At 40.5% G+C, this 22,568-nt stretch overlaps 2 protein-coding genes across 3 annotated transcripts in view; one reads left to right on the plus strand and one right to left on the minus strand.

Moving 5' to 3' along the window:
- Positions 1–994: 994 nt before the first annotated feature.
- Positions 995–17,109, plus strand: sh3bp1 (SH3-domain binding protein 1). The gene is made up of 18 exons (XM_008296775.1): positions 995–1,274; positions 4,950–4,992; positions 5,334–5,438; positions 5,522–5,598; positions 6,061–6,172; positions 6,503–6,579; positions 6,688–6,775; positions 6,888–6,956; positions 7,110–7,200; positions 7,290–7,426; positions 9,377–9,488; positions 9,911–9,992; positions 10,071–10,151; positions 11,621–11,734; positions 11,862–11,959; positions 13,253–13,424; positions 13,568–13,929; positions 16,544–17,109. The coding sequence occupies exons 1-18, from the start codon at positions 1,225–1,227 to the stop codon at positions 16,864–16,866; spliced, it is 2,193 nt and encodes a 730-aa protein (XP_008294997.1). The 5' UTR covers positions 995–1,224; the 3' UTR covers positions 16,867–17,109.
- A 692-nt stretch (positions 17,110–17,801) lies between these two features.
- Positions 17,802–22,568, minus strand: part of cdc42ep1a (CDC42 effector protein (Rho GTPase binding) 1a) — a 16,217-nt gene continuing 11,450 nt past the window's right edge. For both annotated transcript variants that reach the window (XM_008296774.1, XM_008296773.1), the window contains one exon: positions 17,802–19,479. In XM_008296774.1, the coding sequence (XP_008294996.1) occupies positions 18,770–19,479 (710 nt within the window). In that variant the 3' untranslated portion in view covers positions 17,802–18,769. The remainder of the gene's footprint in view (positions 19,480–22,568) is intronic.

Genomic DNA, 22,568 nt, shown 5'->3' on the forward strand with positions numbered 1-22,568 from the left:
TCAAAAGCAATGTCTTATTTCACTAAATTATAATTTAGCAAATTTGTATTCATTATTACTTTTTTCAGCTTCTAGTTAATTGAGTGACTATTGTGAATTTTGCCTTTTCTACAATGGAAGGGTATGAATAAATGTGAGGATGACTGTAAGTCTACACTGTTGCTTCCTCTAGAATGAGCAGATCTACATAGTACCTGCGTCTCTCTCTCCACCAACCGCTCCGCTGCCTCGAGCACACCAGCTCACCTACATCTCTGTTCAAACTCTGTAAAGGTACACAATGCCATCTTACAATACTCGAGTGATTCAGCCGTACAATTCTGAACCGGGAACTGATTCTGAAGTAGACTAACGATACAGAAACCTCTAGAAACCCTTGAAGCTGACAGGTTTGTTACGTATGAAACGTTACACTGCAGTTTCAACGAACTCATCGGCTGCTTGTTTCCCTCATAATTAGTTTTCTAGCACATTAAAACATGATAACAAGGGTAAAAACTTTTCTTTTTTTTTTTTTTTTTGACTGGAGGGGGTCTTCAGGCTGACAGGAAAAACTCACCAGCAACAGCACTGAGAGTTTCCTCTTTTGGCCATTTCACATCCTTGTAACTGTTAAGCACACACTGTTGGCAATTACAGAAGTACATACTAACCACAGCCTAACGGGAGAATGTTTTTAAAGGGTGAGCGTCGCTGTAATTACAAGCAGCCTATGTTTGCGAGCTTTTATGACATGTCGATCTGAAAAAGGTATTGCATGTGGTTTTGCTTATTTTTACAGAGGAAAACAGAAGTGAAATGTTTTGCCATCAAACTGCATGACTCCACCGGTCCTTCTCCGTGAATACGTCTGTCAGTGGTGTCTAACTGTCAAATCATAGTGTGACAGTCAAACCTGAAAAAAAAAATCTCTCTTCCTTCTAACAGCTGAAATTTCATCTGTGCAACTTCCTCATTCGCTGACTTGTGTTGGATGTGACTTTAGAGCACACTGGTGAAACAAGAACGAAAACTGACTGCCACAACACGCACACGTAGACACACAAAAAACAACAACCACAGAGGCAGAGAACTCCACCTTCTCCTCCTGATGAAGTAGCTGGAGCCTCTGTGGAGGGTTTTTTATTTTTTATTTTATTTAAATTTTTCATTGGTTACCTCGTGGGGCGGCCGAACAGGACTGAGAAGGTCAGGTAGAGAAGCTGGTTGGACTCCACTGCCAGCATGCTCCGGCAGTCTTTGAGCATCCTGAAGCAGCTCAGCTCTACGTCAAAGTAAGCCTGTCCTTTGATTTTTGTATAATATGTTGCATTGGAACTGTTTTATACACTCAGCCAAGTCTCATATTGACAATAAATTCAAAGGCTTTGGAAGTCTTGTGTGGTTATTTTGATGGAAGACGTGTTTCGTGACTTACACATATCACAGTTGTTATCAGCAACCACATTGATGACCATCGCTACATGTCAGCTACGCAAACCTTTGTTGGTTTGATCTGAGCTGAAGTTTGCGGAGGATGATTTTATCAAAAGTACTGCTGTGAAATAGAAACTGCATTTGAGTCTACTTGTGCAACATTTGCTTTCATCATTACCTCTTCTCCTATAATATATAAAGATACCTTGTGAATCTACATCTCAAAGTTTTCCTTAAGGACTTTCTATTTTCCTTACAGCCTTTATGGACTCTCACAGACTCTTTGAGAACTCGTGTGCATCGCTGCACTGCCAAGCTTTTCATTTCAGTGTGATATTCTGCTTTAAGGAAATGTTAAATTCTGCTTTGGTTTTCCATGTTCTCGTTTTCGCTGTTGCGATGTAGAGCTTCTTTGATACCGTTGATGGTTCCTCTTTAAAGTGCTGTTTGGGTTCTGAGGGAAACCTCAGGCTCTTCTAAGTGGGAAAGTTAGAGCCCTTTGGCACATCTAAATGGACAAACTGACACCAGTTCGTGGTGTACGCTGGCAGCACACACTGTGATACCAGGAGGTTGGTGATCCTCATGGTGTTGTGAAATCTCTTGGTAGAAGCAAAGTTTTAAAACTACTTTTTTTAAAAATGCATTTTTAAAAATATTTAGTGATCCATAGCCGTCAATAGTATAAAAACTGCAGCCTGTGCTCACCCAATGAGTTAGGTGTCACTATGTGTAAAGCATTTAGTGCTGAACAGGAGTGACTGACATTGAGTGGGTGATCTAATCATACACCCTGTTTCGGTTTTCTTGGTGCAAACCTGCATGCTGCAGGGTGAAAGGAGTGTGGTTAAGGGCCAAGCTGCTGCTACCTTTGACGCACTTGGATTTAATAATAAACCTACATAGCGTGCATCTGCAGCAGAGCAACGTGGGCTCCAAATGCCACAGCAGCCTTTCACCTTTTGTATTGAAGCTGCGACCTTTGCAGGGATAAACGCGTGCACACATTACACTGATCTAGACATACACACCTCCATATGTGCTAAAACACGCTTCCACTGGTCTCAAATATTTGTTCTGCTACAGATAAAAGAGGAACTGGCTCGTGGTTCAAACATGTTGGAAATTTCTCCTCTGTGTTTTGAAACGTCACCAGAGGAAATAATTAAAAAAACAAAACTACACCTGGGAGGTGCTGAAGCTTATCTAACCCCTTTGTGAACTGGGCTGGGTTTCCTTTTGGTGTAACAGCACCTCGGAGATGCTCTCAAAGCTGCTGAGAAGTTTGTTGTCACTTCTCTGTTGATCTGCTTCCCTCCTGGCTGAACGGTTCAATGTCACAGCAAAGATGGGGGAAGGTGTCGGTGTTTCGGTCTTCCCCTCCTGGTGTCGAACCAAACCACAGCCGTTACACTCAGGTTTAGGTTGTCGTCTCCGTGTTGCTTTTTAGTCAGGCTGAAAATGTCCTTTACTTTTATCACGCCTACATGTAGTCATGTTGAAGACAAGGTCTGTCTTTAAATTTGAATTCAACTTCTGTGATTATTAACTGTCCTTAAAGGTGAATTTTTACAATTGTACAATTTAATTTCACAGACGTGGGTTTTTTTTTAAAGCAACTTACATCTGAGAGCGGATACAACACAAGCAAGGATCTAGTCAGGAGAAAACAATCTGGATAAGCGCCATAGAACAAATTCAAATGTGATAGGGCGTTGATGCCAATAGCAGACTGTGTGGGAGGTAGTAGGACTTTTTTTGTTTGTTTTCAGTCTATCAAGTGCAAAGGTGTTCATTGAAGAGCTGGTCTTTAGTCTTTTCTTAAAGACTGAGAGGGAATCAGCAGATTGAACAGAGTTCGGTAACTCGTTCCACCACCGTGGAACCACAGAGGAGAAGAGTCGAGTTATCGACCTCTGACCCTGTTGTGGTGGTTGTATCAGACGCCTTTTGTTGGTCGAGCGTAGTGAGCGGGAGGGACTGTAGATCTAAATGAGAGTTCAGGTAGGAGGGAGCTGTTCTCATTGGAGATTTTGTTTTTATAACTAGAATAGCATAGCAGTGCAATGCTTTTTGACTTCATTGTGTAAAATCTTCCAACTCAAACTGCACCACCAGCACGAAAATGCTGCACAGTACTTTTGACTCAAAATATAAAACCTGTGAATTGTGGAAGATCTGGTTTCCTTTTAAAGTGACCCTACACAGGAGCTACCTTGCCTCCTGTCATACTAAACCATCAAGACCACTATGGGATGGACCACTGTGAAAATTCATGATCCTATGAGGAGGAATCTTTCACTCTGGTGATCCCTTTAGTTTTCTTATGGCGCCACAAACATTCCTATCAGCTGTAGCTGTACTTTGAGGTCATGACTAAATATGATGGTCAATATGACAAGTATTATATCTGCCTAACATTAGTATTAGCATTAGTATGTCGCTCCTCGGTTGTTGTGTGCCGTAGTGAAGGGGATTTTGAAACACACAGACAGCGGAGGGCGAGGACATCGCTGGGAAAGGAACGGCAACCTGATATATTTAGTGAGTCAGTGACAATTGTGTGTAGATGTTATCATTAACCTCAACACCTTCCCCCCACAGTTAAAAAAAACTCCCTACAATACTAAGTAAGACCACAACTGTGTTCTTTACAAACTGTGTACATATACTAATTTGAAGTCAATATGTCCCTTCTGTCACCATTTAAAAACCTTGACAGATGGTGTACAGATTTGGGTAGTACTGCAGTTAACAAGCGCGTTTGCTTTTGAAATAACCTGTATGTTTTAATTTGCCAAATGATAATTCATTCTATAGTTTGTCAGGAAATAGTTAAACAGAACTAGAAGAGCATTTGAAGAGTGCAGTCGTGCAGCAAAGCCACTTCCCCGTGATCCACATCTGCAACAGAATTTTATGTAATCTATGCTCCACCTCTTCTCCAAGTTCGGTGATTTGTGCATTAATCTGGTAGACAAACAAACAGCACAGAAATCACAACAGTGGAAAAAAAGCTGGTACGATATCATAGCATTAGGTGGCAAATTCCCCCACAAAAAAATGATGTAAATAAGAGCATAAAATCCTACAATTTCAGATTTTTTACTATATGATCGTTGTCACCTAAAGAATTCACGATATTGTGATATATATGCAAAATTGATTAAAAAGATAATGCTGCTAGTAGATTTTGTACGTTGTGTGTTTTGTCTCTTTTGTGGTAAACACATTGCACTCAAAATAAGAGCATAACTAGGTAGAGAGTAAGTCTGTACTATATCTGTACTTCTTGTTCCTTTGTTAGAGTGTCGACCAGACAGTAGAGTTATTACGTCTGTGTATTATTAACACAATATCAGTCTTTATTTTTGAAATATTACATTAATATTTTTAACATCAGTGTATCACACCATGTCTAATTACAATAGAACAATAATGAGCAGAATTTTTGCTGTTGATGCATTTTCTGTTTGACATAAGTCTTGTTTACATGTAGGTTCACTAACAGAAAAAAATTCACTCGTCTGCAGGTCACAAGATGCCACTGAACTTCTACATGAGGACCTGGTTATGGTGAGAAAAAGAAGTGAAATATTATTTTTCTCCTCTACTCTTACTCTTAGTTTTATACGACTATAGATAACATAAATAGAATAGAATTAGTTACATAGCTTTAGTTGTAAGACTTTAATTTGTTACTCACTTTAATGCAAACGTTCCGACGTTGTTTTCCGTCTCATCAACTGTTACTATGCATCATTTATAGCACACGTTATATTTAATACTGCTTTTCACCACAATACAGTTGCTTGTTGTACACGCTATTTGCAGACATAACTTAGAAACATTAAACAGATGCATGTTTCTCAACTCTAAGCTTCACTCTGTGTGTGTGTGTTTCTGGCTGAATGAAGGTGGATCAGCGGGTGGAACCAGCCAGAAAGGCAGCTCAGGTCCTCTATAAGAAGCTACAGAGCTGCATGCAAAGTCAGCCAGGGCTGGAGGCTGAAAGACGAATGGTAGAGACACTAGTGCAGTCACAGGATGTCTGAAAATGCTTTATTGATCACTAACAGCGTCACACCTGCTTCTGTCTCTGCAGAAAAAGCTTCCTCTGATGCTGCTGTCTGTCAGCATGGCAGAAAGTCTCAAAGACTTTGATGCAGAGTCCGCAATCAGGTGACAGGTTTGACCCATCCATCCATCCATCCATCCATGCTCTTTACTCGTACTCTTGACTAACGGTTGTCATGTGAAAACCTCATGACTCTAGTGTGAAGGCTTTCAGGTTTTCAGTTCTCGATGAAAAAAAAAGAGGATGCTGTTCACAACTTGTGACTAGAGCTCTTTGCATGTGTTTTATTTATAGTTTCGGGCTCTTAATAGACTAAATTAGATTAGTTCCAGTCAGCATCATGCTATTTGCTCTAAATAATGATGTGTCGTTTCAGATGTGTTGATCAGAATATTTCGTTCTTTTCGCAAACTCTACAATGTGTAGAATCCTCTTGTGTCTGCATTTATTGGTTTCTTTCCTCTTTGTCTTAATATAAACGTGGCTTTATAGTTTTAAAGTCTGACTTTCATCCAAAAAAACAAACATGAGACAGGTGTTTACTGTAAGTTGTGTGTGTGTGACAGGAGGGTTCTGGAGATGTGCTGTTTCATGGAGAAGATGCTGGCCCACATGCTGGCAGACTTTGAGATGAAAGTGGAGAAGGAAGTCCTGGAGCCGCTCAACAAGCTCAGCGAGGTGAACGGAAGCTCGTATAACACCGTGACCTTACTACTAATTTTTTGTGTTGTTTGTTATCTGCTCTCAATATGAACACACTAATGTCTACACAAATTCACATCCAAGTGGTGGACAAAATAGAACGACGCTTTCTGATGCTATTTATTGCACTTATGCTTCAGATTCAACTGTATTGTCGAGGCTTTTTTCCCCTCTTCCATCATATGTGCTAGTTAGATGTATTGTTGTTCATTTTTGCACCTTTGTGTTGCACAAATAAATGCATAGACAACAATGTACAAGTGAATTAGCCTTTCAAGTAAATTATTTTTACCTTTTACCCGCTAGGATGATTTACCAGAGATCCTTAGGAACAAGAAACAGTTTGCAAAGCTCAGAACAGACTGGAACAATGCAAGAATGAGGTGGGTTACACAGTCAGGAAAGCATGTTTTGCAATTCAACCACATGCCACAGTTTTATATATATATATATATATGTGTGTGTGTGTGTGTGTGTGTGTGTGTGTTCAGGAGTCAGGCCAGCACTGGTCCCCAGGCAAAGCAGGACGGACTCAGAGAGGATGTAGAAGAAGCCTGGAGGAAGTTGGAGAACATCAAGGTACCAGTGTTTTACTACCGCCCGGGTTGCTCTGATGTCATTGGGCAAAGCACTGAACCTCTGCTGCCTCGGTGGAATCAGTGGTGTCATCTCCGTTTTTCTGTCTCTGCAGGACCAGTACTCTGCAGATCTGTACCACTTTGCGACTAAGGAAGATGACTATGCTAACTACTTCATCCGCGTGAGTTGCATTTATGACGGTGACGTGATCTTTTCAAATGTGTGCAAACAACATGTCATTGCCCATGCCGCAGAAAGCACACACCAAGCTGTAGTCTAACCACAGGCTGCTCTTTATATCCATCATCTCTCTGTTTTTTTTCTCCAAACATAGCTTCTCGAGCTGCAAGCAGAATACCACAAAAATTCACACGATTTCCTGGACAAAAACATCAGCGAGCTCAAAGAGAATCACAGTCAAAAAGGTGAACTTAGTTTGCTGCTGCTGCTCTGTGTGTTTATGGGATGTCTACATGTGCTCTTATTTCCTCTGTGGACTTATCTGATCCTGCAGGGCCGGCGTTAAGCGTCTCTAACCAGAAGGTCTACGGGGAGCCTTTGCTCTCGCATCTGTCTCAAAGTGAGAAAGAAATCGCTGCACCCATCCAGGAGTGTATTCACATGCTGCTGAGAACGGGCATGAGGGAGGAGGTAGGGCTGCAGGGCTCACGGACACTCCCTGATGTTGATGACTTTAAACATTTTATAGATACTGGATTTTTTTTTTTCCTTCCCCCAAAGAGTGGCTGAACCTATTGTATATGGTGCTTAAACATCTATATATAAACACATTTAGGTAATTATCCCTTCCATTGGAGCAATTTTCAATTTATGAGGCATCTAAAAGGTAAATAGTGTGCTAGGCTACATTCCTGGACCTGTTTATATGTTAAAGTGATGTCATTTAAACATCTATATAATTTACTTTAAGTAATCAAATGCTTGCAACGGGGAGCAACAAGACAAACAGTGTCCCTGACCAGGAACCAAACCTGCCTTCATGTCTGCACCAAATGCTCACCAAAGACGTATTGATTATATTCGAATAGCAAAAGGATGATTGTAAGATGCTGTGACAGTCCAGGGACCTGTATGAATAAGCTTGGCATCTGTCACACGATGAGGCAGGAATATAATTAACATATTGATTTAAATTAATAGAAAAACGTTAAATAAGTGGGTGTTGAATGATCAAGAGATGGCAAACAAATTGCAAATTCAGCCCAATCTATGGACGTCAGTTGTGTGTGTTAGGTAATACAGTTGTTTGTGTATATAGCTTTATATAAATGTAACAAAGAAAGTTGTCCATGCTGACATCACATCTACACACTGTAGTACATATGTTTTGTTTTCAAAGACAACAATATACAAATATGAAATACTTGTTAAAATGTTAATTAATTAAATGATTGCTTAACTAACTGATTAATTGGTTTAAACGTGTGTTATAGGTAGCTGGACATATTCTGTTTACGCCTTTTTATGTTGTGGTATTATGTTATATAATCAGTGTGGACTTTATATTTGTTCTGTTGACACAAATGTTTGGGTATAAACTGTCTTATATCTGGCCTTGGTATTGGTGCATCACTGAGAACTGGCAGTTCAGATACTTTTAACACAGTGTATGTTATTCAGTTGTTGTCGTTTTGTGTAAATTATACATTAAAGCAGTGAACTTGTGTGAACTGGTAAGATTGTGGCCAACCCCTCCCACCCTAGTCATAAACTCTTTCAAACACTCTCCTCTGGCAGGAGGCTTCGGTCCATCAGGACCAGAACCTCACGCCACAAAAACAGTTTCTTTCCATTTGCCACCGACCCAATGAACAAGACACAGGACCCCCACCGACTGTTGTTTTGTTGCACCAACCCACCAGAACAAATTCCTCGTATTGTGTGAACTATACCTGGCAATAAATCTGATTCTGATTCTGATTCTGTTAGACTGAACGTGGCCTGTGTTAAGCTGGAGATATTCAAGGCTAAATAAGAGCTAAGATACATAGCTGCTTTGTTGAAATTAGGTTTTGTGCTCAGTGGGTTCATGCTTATAAAATGTTTTAAACGTTATTACCATGAAATGTTTACATGTTTAATGTGAATCTGAAGAGATGTCAGCTGCTCTTTGAGGCTGGACTGTGAACTGAATCCCAACATACAAACATGCTTACATTTACAATATCGATCGCTATTCAGTTTGGTGTGTTAGCTTTGTTAAACACAAAGGTCAGGCCTGTTAGTGGTTTCAGTCTGGACCAGTGTATTGAACTGACTGACCTTGTCATCCTTCAGGTCATGCAGGCAGAGCTTGGCTTCTGTAGGCGCTTGCAACGTACAAAGACATAGTAGAAGATTGAGTTTAAGAAATATTCTTTAATCATTTTTTCTTGGAACATTTGTTATATAATGAGGAACGGAATGTTAATGGCCTGCTTGGGGTTATTTACACTCACTGCTCGCTGCGGTTCTTGACTTTGTTTGCATGTGGCCACGACTAAAACCCATCACACCTGGTTTTAGTCTGGACTTCAAACAAACAAAATCTCTTCCACTTAATCACTTGTTCCTCCTTTATGTTTTCATTTGTCTCCTCAGGGTCTGTTTCGTCTGGCTGCAGCAGCTTCGGTGGTGAAGAGGCTAAAGACCTGTCTGGATCAAGGGACGGTGGACCACAGCGAGTTCAGCATGGATCCTCACGCTGTAGCAGGTAAAGATGTGTCCTCTTCTTTCACCTTAAACTTCCCCTCGGTGGAGTCTGACTTTCTATCAGGCTGAGCTTCTCCTCGTCTGTGCAGCTATGGTGACTTTCACAGCTCGTTGTAACTACCCAGTTCCTCTTCTGTTTACTCCAAACACACGGTCTGCTGCAGTTTCCAGTAATGTGAAATACACCATTTCCTGTGCACTAGGGAATTTTTTACGACAGAAGTATAAAAGCTTTCACATGCAGGATATTGCAAAAATCACTGTTTTTATCAAAACATTTGAGAAAACAGTAGGATATTTTTCTTCACATGATGTTAATATGGGTTATTAACACTACAAAAAAGGGGCAGTAAATGAACACATCACCTGGGATTTTTATTGCAGAACTGTGATCATGAAGATCTGCCTTTGATTTGTTGACAGGAGCTTTGAAGTGTTACCTACGAGAACTTCCTGAACCTCTAATGACCTTTGAACTCTACAATGACTGGTTTAAAGCAGCTGGGTGTGTATAATATCTACACATTTCTACATTTCTCATCATACTGTGCTCTGTTTTTGAGTTTGATCTCTTTCATCTCAGGGAAAAAGACCTGTCAGAGAGGCTGGAACAGTTCAGGTTGTTGCTGAAGAAACTGCCTCCTGAAAACTACAACAACCTCAGGTGTGTAGTCACATGATCGCATGTCTCTTTGTGTTTGGATCAGTAGGTCGGTGAGTCTGACATACGGTCAGCATTTCAGGATTTACCTAGAACTGAATTTTAACAGTGTTGTCCACACATGCATGGGGCACACAGAATGAAACTTTCTGACTCGGGTGAATGCTTTGCTTTTCCTGTAGCGCCACAATTAGCTTGACATTTGTGGTTTTTAGTGAACTTTTTTGGTGCAACTGCAACGAGGAAATGTTAGCAGCTCTGTAGCCACCACACTGAACTTAGATGGTGAATGCATAAATATTATATTTGCTAAACACCAGCATTTTACTACGCACTATTATAAGCACATTTGCATTTGGTAGCATTATACCTTCACTGTCATGGTGGGCCTTTTGAAACTTGCTAAACCCTGAAAATCATCACATTTTAACCCTTTATAGGGCACTCATTGAAATACTTGGAGAAGGAAAATTTCAACCCTAGGGTGTTATTGAAGGATGTTTCAAGATATTTTTACTTTTGTGACTTGAAAAAAAAAATGTTGTAATTCAAGATTAATAAGGTTACTGTATATGGTAACTTGCCCGTCTACAGTTAAAAAAGAAGGGAATTCATAATAAATAAAAGAAAAAGTAACAAACTGCAAAAACATTTTAGTTTGAGGTAGTGCTACTTACACAACCAGTAACAAAGTATTTATAAAGTGCTTGGACAGTTCATGTCGTAACATTGTTCTCGGGGTGGTGGTATTAGTGGCACTAACCTCAAAAATAAATCAAAGTGGAGTTCAATACAAACCAGTAACAAAAGCATTTATAAAGTGCCTGGAACGTTTGTTTAGTGACATTTTTGGTAGTGATATTGGCACTAATATAAAAACTTATCTAAGTGCACGTGGTTCTGCAACCTCAAGGAGAGGCACAGGGTGGACATGTTGAACGTCCAAGGAAGTTACCAAATATGGTCACTTGCCCCATAAAGGGTTAAGTTCTCATCTGACATCATCAATTTATAATCAAGTGAATGTTTTTATCCATTAGTGCACAATGATATGAGCATCACCATTTTACCTTTAGAATTTTATTTTGGCATTGTCCCAAAATGAACACTGTCAGGTTAAAAGTTAAATAGTTTTTTTTAATTGGTTACATAGAAATAAATATGGCATATTTTAAAAGTAGGTTTAAACAGTTTTCTTATTTTGCCCAGTGAATGTGTACAGGCAGGCATAAAATGTTGATTCCACTGCAGGAGAAACTTGATGTTCTCTAGGATAAAAAGATGTGCACACTAGTATATCACTTTCACGTACTGTCCAAAATATTTGGGAAATGTTGACATATCAGATATTGGGAACAATCCAATATGCCACTGGAAGACAGCCCTCTCAAATCAAAAGTGTCATCCTCTCTGGTTTCCTCTCTGTCCTCTCCTCACCTACTCCACTTTGTTTTCCTCCTTTTCCCTGCCAGGTACCTGGTCCAGTTCTTGTCTTTGTTGTCTGAGCACCAGGCTGTAAACAAGATGACACCCAGTAACATTGCCATCGTCCTGGGACCAAACCTGCTCTGGCCACAAGCTGAAGGGTGTGTAATGAACAGCTTTGCTTTCTGTCCTTATCTTGTGTTTTCTGTTATTCTACATTCGCTCCTCATCTGTCCTTTGTATCATCGTGAGTGTCTGTAGTCTGATGTGTCCTCTGTGCCTTTTTAGAGAAGCTGCTCTGTTTGACATGGCGGCAGCCTCTTCAGTCCAGGTGGTGATGGTCATTGAGCCTCTAATTCAGTACAGCTCCAGTCTCTTCCCAGAAGGTATGCAAACACTGATGCACCCACCACCCTTAGTGGGACAAGTTAAAGGGTTATTCTGGTTTATTTGTGTGGTTTTTGGTATTTTATCATTTTTAGTGGTGAAGATTTGTGACAATTGTTGGACAGGTTCTAATAACAGGGCCGTTTTGACCTTTTTCATGGCCTGCAGGCAAACTTTCCCCTCCCTGCTCTCAGTGCCTTGTGTATGTAATCATTAGTTATCAGTAATCAGTTTTGTGGGACCTTGAGTAAGCACAAATTTATTTTGGTATATGTGCAAAATAAGCACCATTTATGCTAAAATAATGCATTATTATTTGCGTTAATGCATTTGCCACCTAAATGCCCTGCTAGTTTCTATATTACCGTGCTGTAATGTTGAACAAATTCCCAACAGTGATAATCAAACCACCAAACCGTCAGTGAACCTGGAGCCCTCGGGCCTCATGAGGGTCCACAGACGTTAATAAGGAACCCCAATATTTTAATTCAGACCAGATGCTAACTGCTAAACACTGCACAACTGGAAAACGTGCTTTTTAGACAGCAAGTTGTGTTACAACAACAACTGTGAGCTATCGCACTGTGAATTTAATAAGGTTTTTTTGTATATGATTTTGATATGACCTACATATTTGAAGAGTTCATTTGCAAAAACAGACAACTTCATTTTTGTATATTTTCAGAAAACCTATTTTTTGGTTGTTTGCTTGAGATTATATCAATCAAACTGAAATTGAGTGTATTTGACTCAGTAGAAATGACAAAACTTGAGATAACGTAACTTTGACTGATATTGTCTCAGGTAGACGATGGAAAAGTGGGTTTTCTGAAGGTTTGTGACGATGGAGTTATCAGTTTTTCCAAATGAACTCTTCATTTCTTCTTCTTTTATATGTTAGACCAAAACTGTAGAAATTGTAAACATTGTTTTCTAATTCAGGGAAATGTCATTAGAACGTACAATCTAATCTGAAAAGGAAAAAACCTTGTGGCTGCTGCTGCACCCACGGTAGAGGAAGCTGCTGAACCTGTGGTGAATGTTTACCCCAGTTTGGGCTACAATTCTATTTCTCTAAATAGATTAAGTCTACGTGTGGGTTTAGGTGCCCAGTTAAGTTTTGTATTTGTAGTGCCACTGCATTCTTATATCTCAGCGATAAACAAGACAAGTGCAATGAAAACTACAGAAATAAGAGCCAATGTGTAATTACCTTTAATTCTTTGATTAAACAAAACGTTGTCTGAATAAGCTCTCCTAAACTTGTTGTTTGTGTATTTTGTTTCGGTCAGATATTCCCTTTGAGGTCCCAGACTTACCCGAGGTCCTGGACGTCCCTCTGCCTGCTCCTGGTACCCAGAGTCTGTTCTTAGAAAAGGAGAAACTGAAAAGAACAGTTTCCTCAGCTTCATCCACAGCCTCCTCCTGCTCCTCTTACCACCTCCCTCTCTCCAAGACAAACAGGTGCTCCTTTACAAGTACAAAATCACAACCTTCCTCAAATTATCATTGCACCAACAGAACAACACTGACACACTTGCTGGATTAAAGCTGCATGTTTATGCACCATTGCCTCCACGTGACCTTTGTCTGTTTCTGCCTAACAGCACAGCCTCTCAGGACAGTGTTGGCTTCTTCCTGGTAAAGTCCGGCTCTGTGAGTAGTCGCAGTGGTACCACTACATGGGCCAGCCCTGCAGCCGAGCCAGCAGCACCGACCCACCCAAACGCAGAATCCGGCAGCTCATCCTCCCTCCCTGCTCAGGCCTCCAGTGCTTCCACCGAGTGCAGCTCGACAGCAAACCAGAAGCCGTCCCCTCCTCCTAGAGCAGGAGGATCAGCGACAAACTCAGGCCAGATGAAGAGTCCCACCCAGAAGCAGTGCTCGGATCAGGGCCAGCTGGAGCCGATTTTGGAAGCACCGCCGGACTCTCCTCGAGCATTGGTGAAGATCAGTTCACCGTATAAACGTAAGTCAAAGCTGCACTTAAAGAGGTCCAGCTGGGAATAGAGTATATGAAACCGACAACATTTTTAGCTCAACGAACAACGTGCGAACAGCAAAATCTTTAAAAAAAGACATTTTAAATAAGCACAGACTGACTCTCCACCATTATAGTATTGTACTTTCATTAGTTTGACATACTCAGAAGACTCCCTGTATTGGCGAAACACTACATCCAACATTTCCCATAATGCTGCATTTTCAAACTTCACAGCTTTTTTCTCAAAAGTTTGAAGTTTTACCCTCAACCGGAGACCACACTCATGATCAGGGTTATTTTGTCTCCTGTCAGTGCTTCTGAAGACAGTTTTCACAGCTTGAGTTTGGGTTTCTTGTGATAAGGAAACTGAACTCGGTGTAAAATTGGTGGCATGCCCCTTTAAGTGACCCAAAATGCATTTTTCCTTCAGAAACAGAAGCCCCTTCGTCCACTGTTGTTTTTGGGCTCAGGGTTCAGGCGTGTCTCCTTACTTACATATCTCTTGTCTATTGTGTAATGTCCTGTGCAGATTCTTTACTTCTGCCCTTTTCCTCTCACAGAAGTCAGCGCGGTGGCTTGTTAGGGTGAGCTGACAGAGAAAAAAATAAATCTACCAGTTTTGTTGTAACAACCAGGATGTACACAGGAAACAGGAAGTGTCAGACCACTGACCAAAATATCAATCTCTGGCTTCCTGCGTCATCTCTCACACTGTTGTAACTGCTTCACTGGAGGGTAGCGGCTGAAATACTTTTCCTTATAAGTCCTCTCGTCCTGATATGTTTGTCAGCTTACAAACTCAAGACTATTTCTTTGTTTAACTTTACATGACACTGTGTGAGCAGCAGCTTTTACTCATTTAACCATCACAACCCACTGAGGTGTCCTGTAACGTAAGTACAAAGGTAGACCATAAAGCTCCACCAGTACTGAACAACTCTTTACATTTGATCACTGTTGGTCTCCCAGGATTTGTATTCAAAATAACACACAGTCAGACAAATGTCAGACCTGTTTGACTTTTGAATGTAGTATAGAGGCAGTCTAAACACTGATGATAATCTGAGGAAGGAAATTCCATATCCCTCCTGAAAACACATAGAGCAGTTGATCCACCGTAGTTCCTTGTAAATACCTTCATCTGACAAGAGGAAAGATAAACATTTTGTCATGAATGGAAATACTGGTACCAAATATTGCATCTGCATTGTCATTGCAAGTGGGTTATGAACTGTTTTCATTGATTTAATTTCCAATTTGGTATTTTGAGTAGTGATGCACGATATTGTAATTTCTGGCCAATACTGATAGCCGATATTAGTATTTCTGATATCGCCGATAACCGATATTATTGATATCAATATTCAATTTTTGTTCACACAGAAAAACGAGTATAAGTAAGCACTGTGAGAACATGGAAACTATTCAGAAAAAGCCCATACCAGATTAGATCACATCGTCTTCATTATGTAACAAAAGTAAAACATATTTAAACACATTTAACGTTTAAGTCCAGGACCATTTAAGTAAAAACATCTGTGAAATAGCAGCAATATCAAATGTACAGACAAAGGCACTAATGTTGGACAATCATCAGATTTTTACATTGGCTAAATTTGTTCATCGGACTGATATCGATATAATGGAAAAAAAACTAATATCAGCTGATACCGAGGTGTTCATCGATATATCGTGCATCCTTAATTTTAAGTTTAATTTAAATAGGAAAAACATCATGTTTTCAATTGTTTCAGTAAGGTGTTGCGTCACCACATACCACAACAACAGTTTCAATGCTTCTTGGCATTGACTCTCTAAGTCTCTGGAACTCTTATTGTTTTAGTGATGGTGGTGGAGAGCGCTATCTAACATGTCAGTCCAGAATCTCCCATAGATGTTCAATTACGTTGAAATCAGGTCACTGCAAAGGCCACATAACATGATTCACAGCTTTTTTATCCTCATCAAACCATTCAATGAACCCTTGTGTCCTCTGGATGGAGGCATTGTCGTCCTGGATGCTCCCATCAGGATGTTTCATCACAGGATTTAAGCGATCACTCAGAACTACTTGTATTGATTTGCAGTGATCAATTGCACAAAGTGGACCCAAACCATGTCAACAACATAACAGAGCCAAAAGATCGACTGTAGAGGTCAAGGATTCTGTTTTTTCCTTCAGTTTGTCACTTGTCAATATTTAACTTTTGCAAAACAGCAACTTATGCCACACGTGACATCTAGAGGGTAAGCAAGCTAAAATAATGGAATCCAAAAATGTAAAAGAAGAGTCGGAGAGTCAGCTAACTATGTACGCTTGCACAGAAGCATTTTTGAAACATTACCGAACGCTTTCCATCAAAAGCTAAAAGTCAGTCCAAGCAAGCGAAAGCACTAAAGTCCCAGAGTGTGTTAACTTGAGTAATAATGTGTTTTACTTGTTAATTTCATTCACTAAAAGTTACACATTGCTGCTTTGACCAAAAGTATGTCATAATTCAGTAATTTAACATTTGCATTTTCAATACCAGAGGTACACGTGCTTAACTTGATTTCGCTCTTATTTTTTCCTGCTGTCTTTCTTTCTTCCCCCATGCAGCAAAGAGAACCTTCAACCCGAGCAAATCCAACGATATTAACGAGCCTCCGACAGTTCATTACATCAAACCGAAAGCCCCACCACCTCCCAAGAGCCTGGCCCCTCCACCCCCAGCCCCGGCCCCAGCCCCGGCCCCGTCCCCGGCCCCTGAGGTTTCAGACACCAGGCCCCAGCCGACGCCGATGCCGACGCCCGCGCCCCGATCTCAACCGGCCACCTTGAAAAAGCCTCCGCCGAAAAAACCTGGACTCAGGGCGCCAAACTGCCCTCCGCCACTTCCTCCACCATCACAGGCCAAAGAGGTTCCTTCTATAGCGCAGTGAGAAAAAGAAAATGTTCCTCAGATATGTTTAATCCCAACTCAAGAGCAGCTAAAACACCTTTTGCATTATTCGGTACGCGCTGCTCGGTATTTGAGCCCAAGTTTTACAGCTTATTGAGTTTTTTGGGGTTTTCCTATGGTTCTGTAACCAGCATCTTTTATTTATTCTGACATCCTGTGTTTTCCATATCTTTATCGTGAAACAAATTGTAGACAATCAATAAATTCATTAACATGCAAAACACTTTTTCTGTTTGAGGGTGTAATTTTCCAGAAATCTACAAAATAATAAAACTTAGTCACTCAAGTATGACTAAACTGTTATATAAATCTTAAAAACCAATCTGAAGTTTGACTTCTCACTTGTTAAATAACACTCAAGAGAAAATTAGTTTCTCACAGTGGACTGAATGTGACAGTGACTCAAAATACAAAGTCAATGTTTAAGGGTTTTGAAAGAAATATTACTTTCAAGGATTTTGGGGTAGTATATTCCTTTGAACCAAAATCTTAGGTCTACGGTTGAGGATTTTGAGTGGAATGTTTCTTTAAACCAACCTTTTAAAATTGAATTTTTAAGGCAAAATATTCCTTGAAATGTATATTTTGGGAATATATCTGATGATTTTAGATGGATAATGTCTTTAAAACAATGTTCTAAGTCTGCATTTGAGTATTTCAGTTGGAATAGTCCTTTAAACCAGCCTGTAAGGTCTATATTCAAAGATTTTAGGTGAAATAACCCTCGAAACCAACACCTTTGCTCCACATTTGAAGGTCATGGGTGGTAAATCCCTTTAAAACAACCTTCTAGATCTAAATTCGAGGACTTTGGATGAAATATTTTGGGTTAACGTTCAAGGATTTCAGGTGAAATTTCCCTTTAATCCAGTCTCGTATGTTCAATCTAGACAACAATGTAAATGAATGCACAGCTAATTAAAAACATCTTTATTGTCATCTTTTATATCATCGTAGTATATCACTGGTACTGACTGCAGCATATGGATGTGAATTGCACTATGTACTGCAGGTGCTCATACTGTAAGTACATATTTATAGGAGGTCCGTTGATATCTTCATGTATAAAAGAACATATAAATGACAATTCTTCTATAAAAAGCAATACAGGGGTCGGACTTCATAATCACAAAAAAAGGTGCACAAGGTATCTATATAGAAGGTCCGCAGCATAAAATGAACAAGTATACGGTTCAGGCTTTAGTTGCATCTAGCAAATACCAATATTATATTCCCTCAGTCCATGTAGTGTAATACCTGCAATGTCTGTGTTTCTCTGGTTCATCTGTTGCTTCACAGATTCTGAGATTCCTGATCTCTCATTCATTCATTCTCTTCCCTTTTTTTTCCTCCCCTGGTTTTATATTCCTGAGTGAAAAGTTGACAAGAGATTGTTGTGAAGCCGAAATGTGGACGTAGGATTAAATACATTTTTCTAACCCCGACTTCCTCTCTCATTAGTGATGTGGACTTGCTCTGAGAATCTTTTCCCTTCGTGCATGAGGAAGTGTGTGAAGCATAAAGGGAATGACAGGCTTTGTAACTTCCACTTTGGCGTTTCCTTTGCGACCGTCTCGGCTACATTCTCTGGTACGTTCTCACTTTCCACGCCTCCTGTTTGCTTCAGTTTTTTTCTTTGAAAAAGAAGCGGTTATCCATCGTGAAGCAGGAAACACACAGTCTTCCACTCCTTTTAGATACATTCAGCAGCAGGTTTGCGTCAAAACTGTACATCCTTGATTGCATAGAAGAAAGAATCCAGGAAAAAGGACAAATGGATTTGTAGTTTTCTTGGTCGACCTTAAAAAGATTCTAGATGATTAATTTGATTGGAATTACAGAGGAATCATACATCGGATGAAGACATCTTGGATTTGCTCAGCTCAGACTTTGATTTCATCCTCGTCGTCCATGTAGCTGTAGGACATCTTCTTCTTCATCATGTCTGAATCTCCGGTCTCCATCCTGCTCCATCCTCCTCGGTCCCTGACACCGTAATGGCGGGCGAGCACATCTGTAGCGCTCTGGAACCGCTCGCTCTCCATCCTCACCCCCACCATCGCTCTTTCGGGAGACCCCATCACTACGTCGGGTACTTTAACGGAAAGCCCATTCACCTCCATCCCCTCCTCGTCTTCCCATTCAGCCCCATGTGGACTCTTTCTGCCCCCGCAGTCCTCCCTCAGCAAGGAATCCACGTACGAGATAGTGGCCGAGTCCATCTCCGACCCCTCGTTGGTCATCCCGCACGCTGACCCCACCTCTTCTCCCTCCCAGGCGTGGACGTGCTCCTCCTGGTGGCCGTCGATCAGGCCGAACACCTCGCTCATGAGGGAGGGCCCGAGGTCGAAGGTGAAGGTGTCCAGGGAGGTGAGGGAAGGGAGGGAGTCGGAGTAGGCGGCGGCGGTGGTGGTGGTGTGTTTGGGGGCAGAAGTCACCATCGAGGAGGAGCAGGTGGATAAGATGGCGTCGGAGGGGTCGGTCAGGGAGCCGCGGTGAATGTTGGCGGAGCAGGAAATGGGGAGGGAAATGGACGGCTGCTGACGCTCGGAGCGAGAGAGACGAGGCAGAGTGACGAAACCAGACTCCAGACCTGAGGAGCACACAGATACCAGCACATGAATCAGGAAGAATTGGTTTGTCTCAATAGTTTGTCCTCTCTTCACCTATCATTTATTTTCCACTTTCACATCTGCCTATAAGAGACACTTAACCTAAAATAAGGACTGGAAACAGGATGAAGCAGCAATTCATATCAGCACCTCAACATCTGTAAAAAACTGAAAAGATGTGGTTTTGTGGGGGATGTGCTGGCTGCAGTCATGAAACGGCAGCCTCCCCCACTGCAGACACACAACATTGGAGAATAATCCTGCTTTAAAACCACAGAATCTTATTTTAAACACTTGTTTTGTTGTGCAGATTAAACAACAAGAAGTGGTACAATGTTATTAAGTTTATTTACTCAAGTGTGTCCATTTAATGCTAATTTTTACTTCTATTCCACGATATTTTGGAAATACTTTAAGTTCTACTTTTTCCTCCACTGCATTCATTTCAAAGCTTTAGTTACTTTTTTCAGATTCAGATTACAAATATAAAACACAAATCAACAAACAAATTGTGCTGTATTATTGTAGATTCGCATTTCCATTTGAATGAAGTTAAAATTATCTCCAGCTTCAACATTAAACTGATGCAAACATTAATGAACAAATAATTTCAATACAGTAAAACAGTATTAATGATGCTGACATATGCTATTCTGCATAATGAATACTACTACTTTGTATATGAAAATATAACATAGACTTTTACTTTACAAAGTGTTTTTACACTTTATTTTTGCTTCTTTTACTTATGTAAAAGATCAAAAATACTTCTCCCATCAATGGCAAAAACTTAATTAGAACAAAAAGGTAATCAGAGGTGCTGTTTGGCGGATTTTTTTTAACCTTTTAGATTAGCTGTTGAGTATAAATGTTTTCATCTAACTCTCAGCAAGACGTCTAATAAGTATATTTCCAAATGTCAAGCAACTCCTTTAAGTGTGTATGGATAAACTGAAAACTGCCTCTGATGTTACCTCCTTCCAGACAATTTGCATCTTAAACCTCAGAGTTGGACAAAAATAACAGGATTGAATTATATTTTTGGAGTTTGCATGTTCTCCCCGTGCAGCATGGGTTCTCTCCAGGGATAGACTCCAGCCCCCCCGACCCTAGTGAGGATTAAGCGGTGTATAGATAACGGATGGATGGATGGATGAATTATATTTATTTCATCTACATATTTTTTTGCACTACTTGCTTTGCTCTTAAAAGTCTCTATGCATGTTAACCGAGATCAGATTATTGTTCTGATCATGACTTTAACATACAGTTCCAACAGGGGGCAATGCAAACCCATCCCGTTTGATGATGACAAGCCTGCAAACTCCCCCCAGCAGGCAAAGTGCTGAGTTGTTCTGCCCTGTGAACGGTGAATCATCTGCCCTACGCTGCCAGATCGCTTAACAGCTCGCACACTGCTGCCTGCATGACCCAAATGGGTAAATTACCACAGCGCTCCTCAATGCCAGCCGCACAGGGCCAAGAATCTGGAGGCTTTTCATTCCAACCGAAGGAAACAGCGTCTGATTTCACAGATTAACACGTTTTAACCAGAGAGTGAGAAAGAATCCATCAGCGAAACCAGACGATGGAGGATTTGGTTGGACGAAAACCTTGTATGTGTCGTAAAGCATTATTACTGGAGAGTGAAGTAGCTTCAGTGTCACTTTTTAGGACATTTCAGATTTTAAAATGTATTTTCTCACTAGTACCCTCAGCCAAAATGTATTATGATCACCTTGAGATCATTTAAAAATAACACTAATTTTCCAATTGATAGTGAGATTAGAAGATGCCACTTGATTGTCTATATCGTAAATGTGATGCTACAACCAAGAGATGGTAGCTCAGCATAAAGACTGTAAACAGGACAAAGTGTCTCCTTAAAAATCCAATAATTAAGAGGATATGTATTTAATTTGTGACAAAAATTGAAGTTCTAGCTGTTCTTCCCTTTTTCCAGTCTTCACACTAAATTAACCATCAACTTTCAATCTTTGCATCTGGAGTATTCCAAAAATGTCTGACCGTTTCTCTTATTTAATCTGGTTTGTTAGGCAAATAAAAAGTTAATGATTATGTAAAAAAATTCAAGAAAATGACTTTCCTTTGTGCTGCATTTATTTACAATCTTTTCCTGGAGCCTGACTGTAACCTTAACCATAACAACTACTACATGCCTTCCCCTAACCCTGAAACTAACCTTAAAACATTTAATGATTTACATTATCAGGCGGTGCTTTTGGACCTAAAAAGGAAGACAAGTCCCTATAAAGTGACTTTAACCAGCCTTGGGTCCTCACAAGATGAGTAACATCCGCCCACACACACACAGCGGAGGGCAGACTGTATGAGCCATGAGTGTGGTGTTAACATGGGTCATTCAAACGGCCTCCCAGACAGATCGCTGCCAGCTCTGTCTGGATCTCTGTGTGTTATCAGTGTGAAGGCTGCTGATTATGAGCCAAGGTGATTCATAAGGACATCTGGGGCAAATCTGCCTCGAGATTAAAGGGTGGAACTGATGGATGAGTTTCACTGCACCTCCGCAGCAGGTTGCCACTTCTCCGTAGCTCCCCGGTTAACTCGTTTGACCTTTGCCCCTGTGTTTCACTTTGTTCAGCAATGCTGCACTTTTAATTTGAAGAAAAACATCTACACTTAAGCTTAGCAGCAATTTTGGGATTTGGCGGTGTACTTCACATAATCCTTGAATATGTGGGCAGAAACAGATGACATGACATCATGTTGAGAAATTTCCAGTGACGTTATTTTCAGTGATCCTAAATGTTAATAGAGTTAATTCCTAAGAATAAAAAAGCAGAGGCGTCTTTCAACAGCTACATGCAGGGAAATCCATTACAAACACAGTGAGTTTTACACAGAAGTCTCAGTAAACCAGGTTCCAATTCCTGTAACTTTACAAGACAAGTTCAGGCACAAACTGGTTGACTTCAGTTTCCATGAGTTGATTTTCTCGCCACTTGGGAGCAACAGAAATGAGCTGTAAATACACTGACATGAGGTTTGCAGCTGATATGACGAGCTTGTTTAAAAATATTTGCTTTTA

Source organism: Stegastes partitus, unplaced genomic scaffold (assembly GCF_000690725.1).
Source record: "Stegastes partitus isolate 25-593 unplaced genomic scaffold, Stegastes_partitus-1.0.2 Scaffold1151, whole genome shotgun sequence".
NCBI lineage: Eukaryota > Metazoa > Chordata > Actinopteri > Pomacentridae > Stegastes > Stegastes partitus.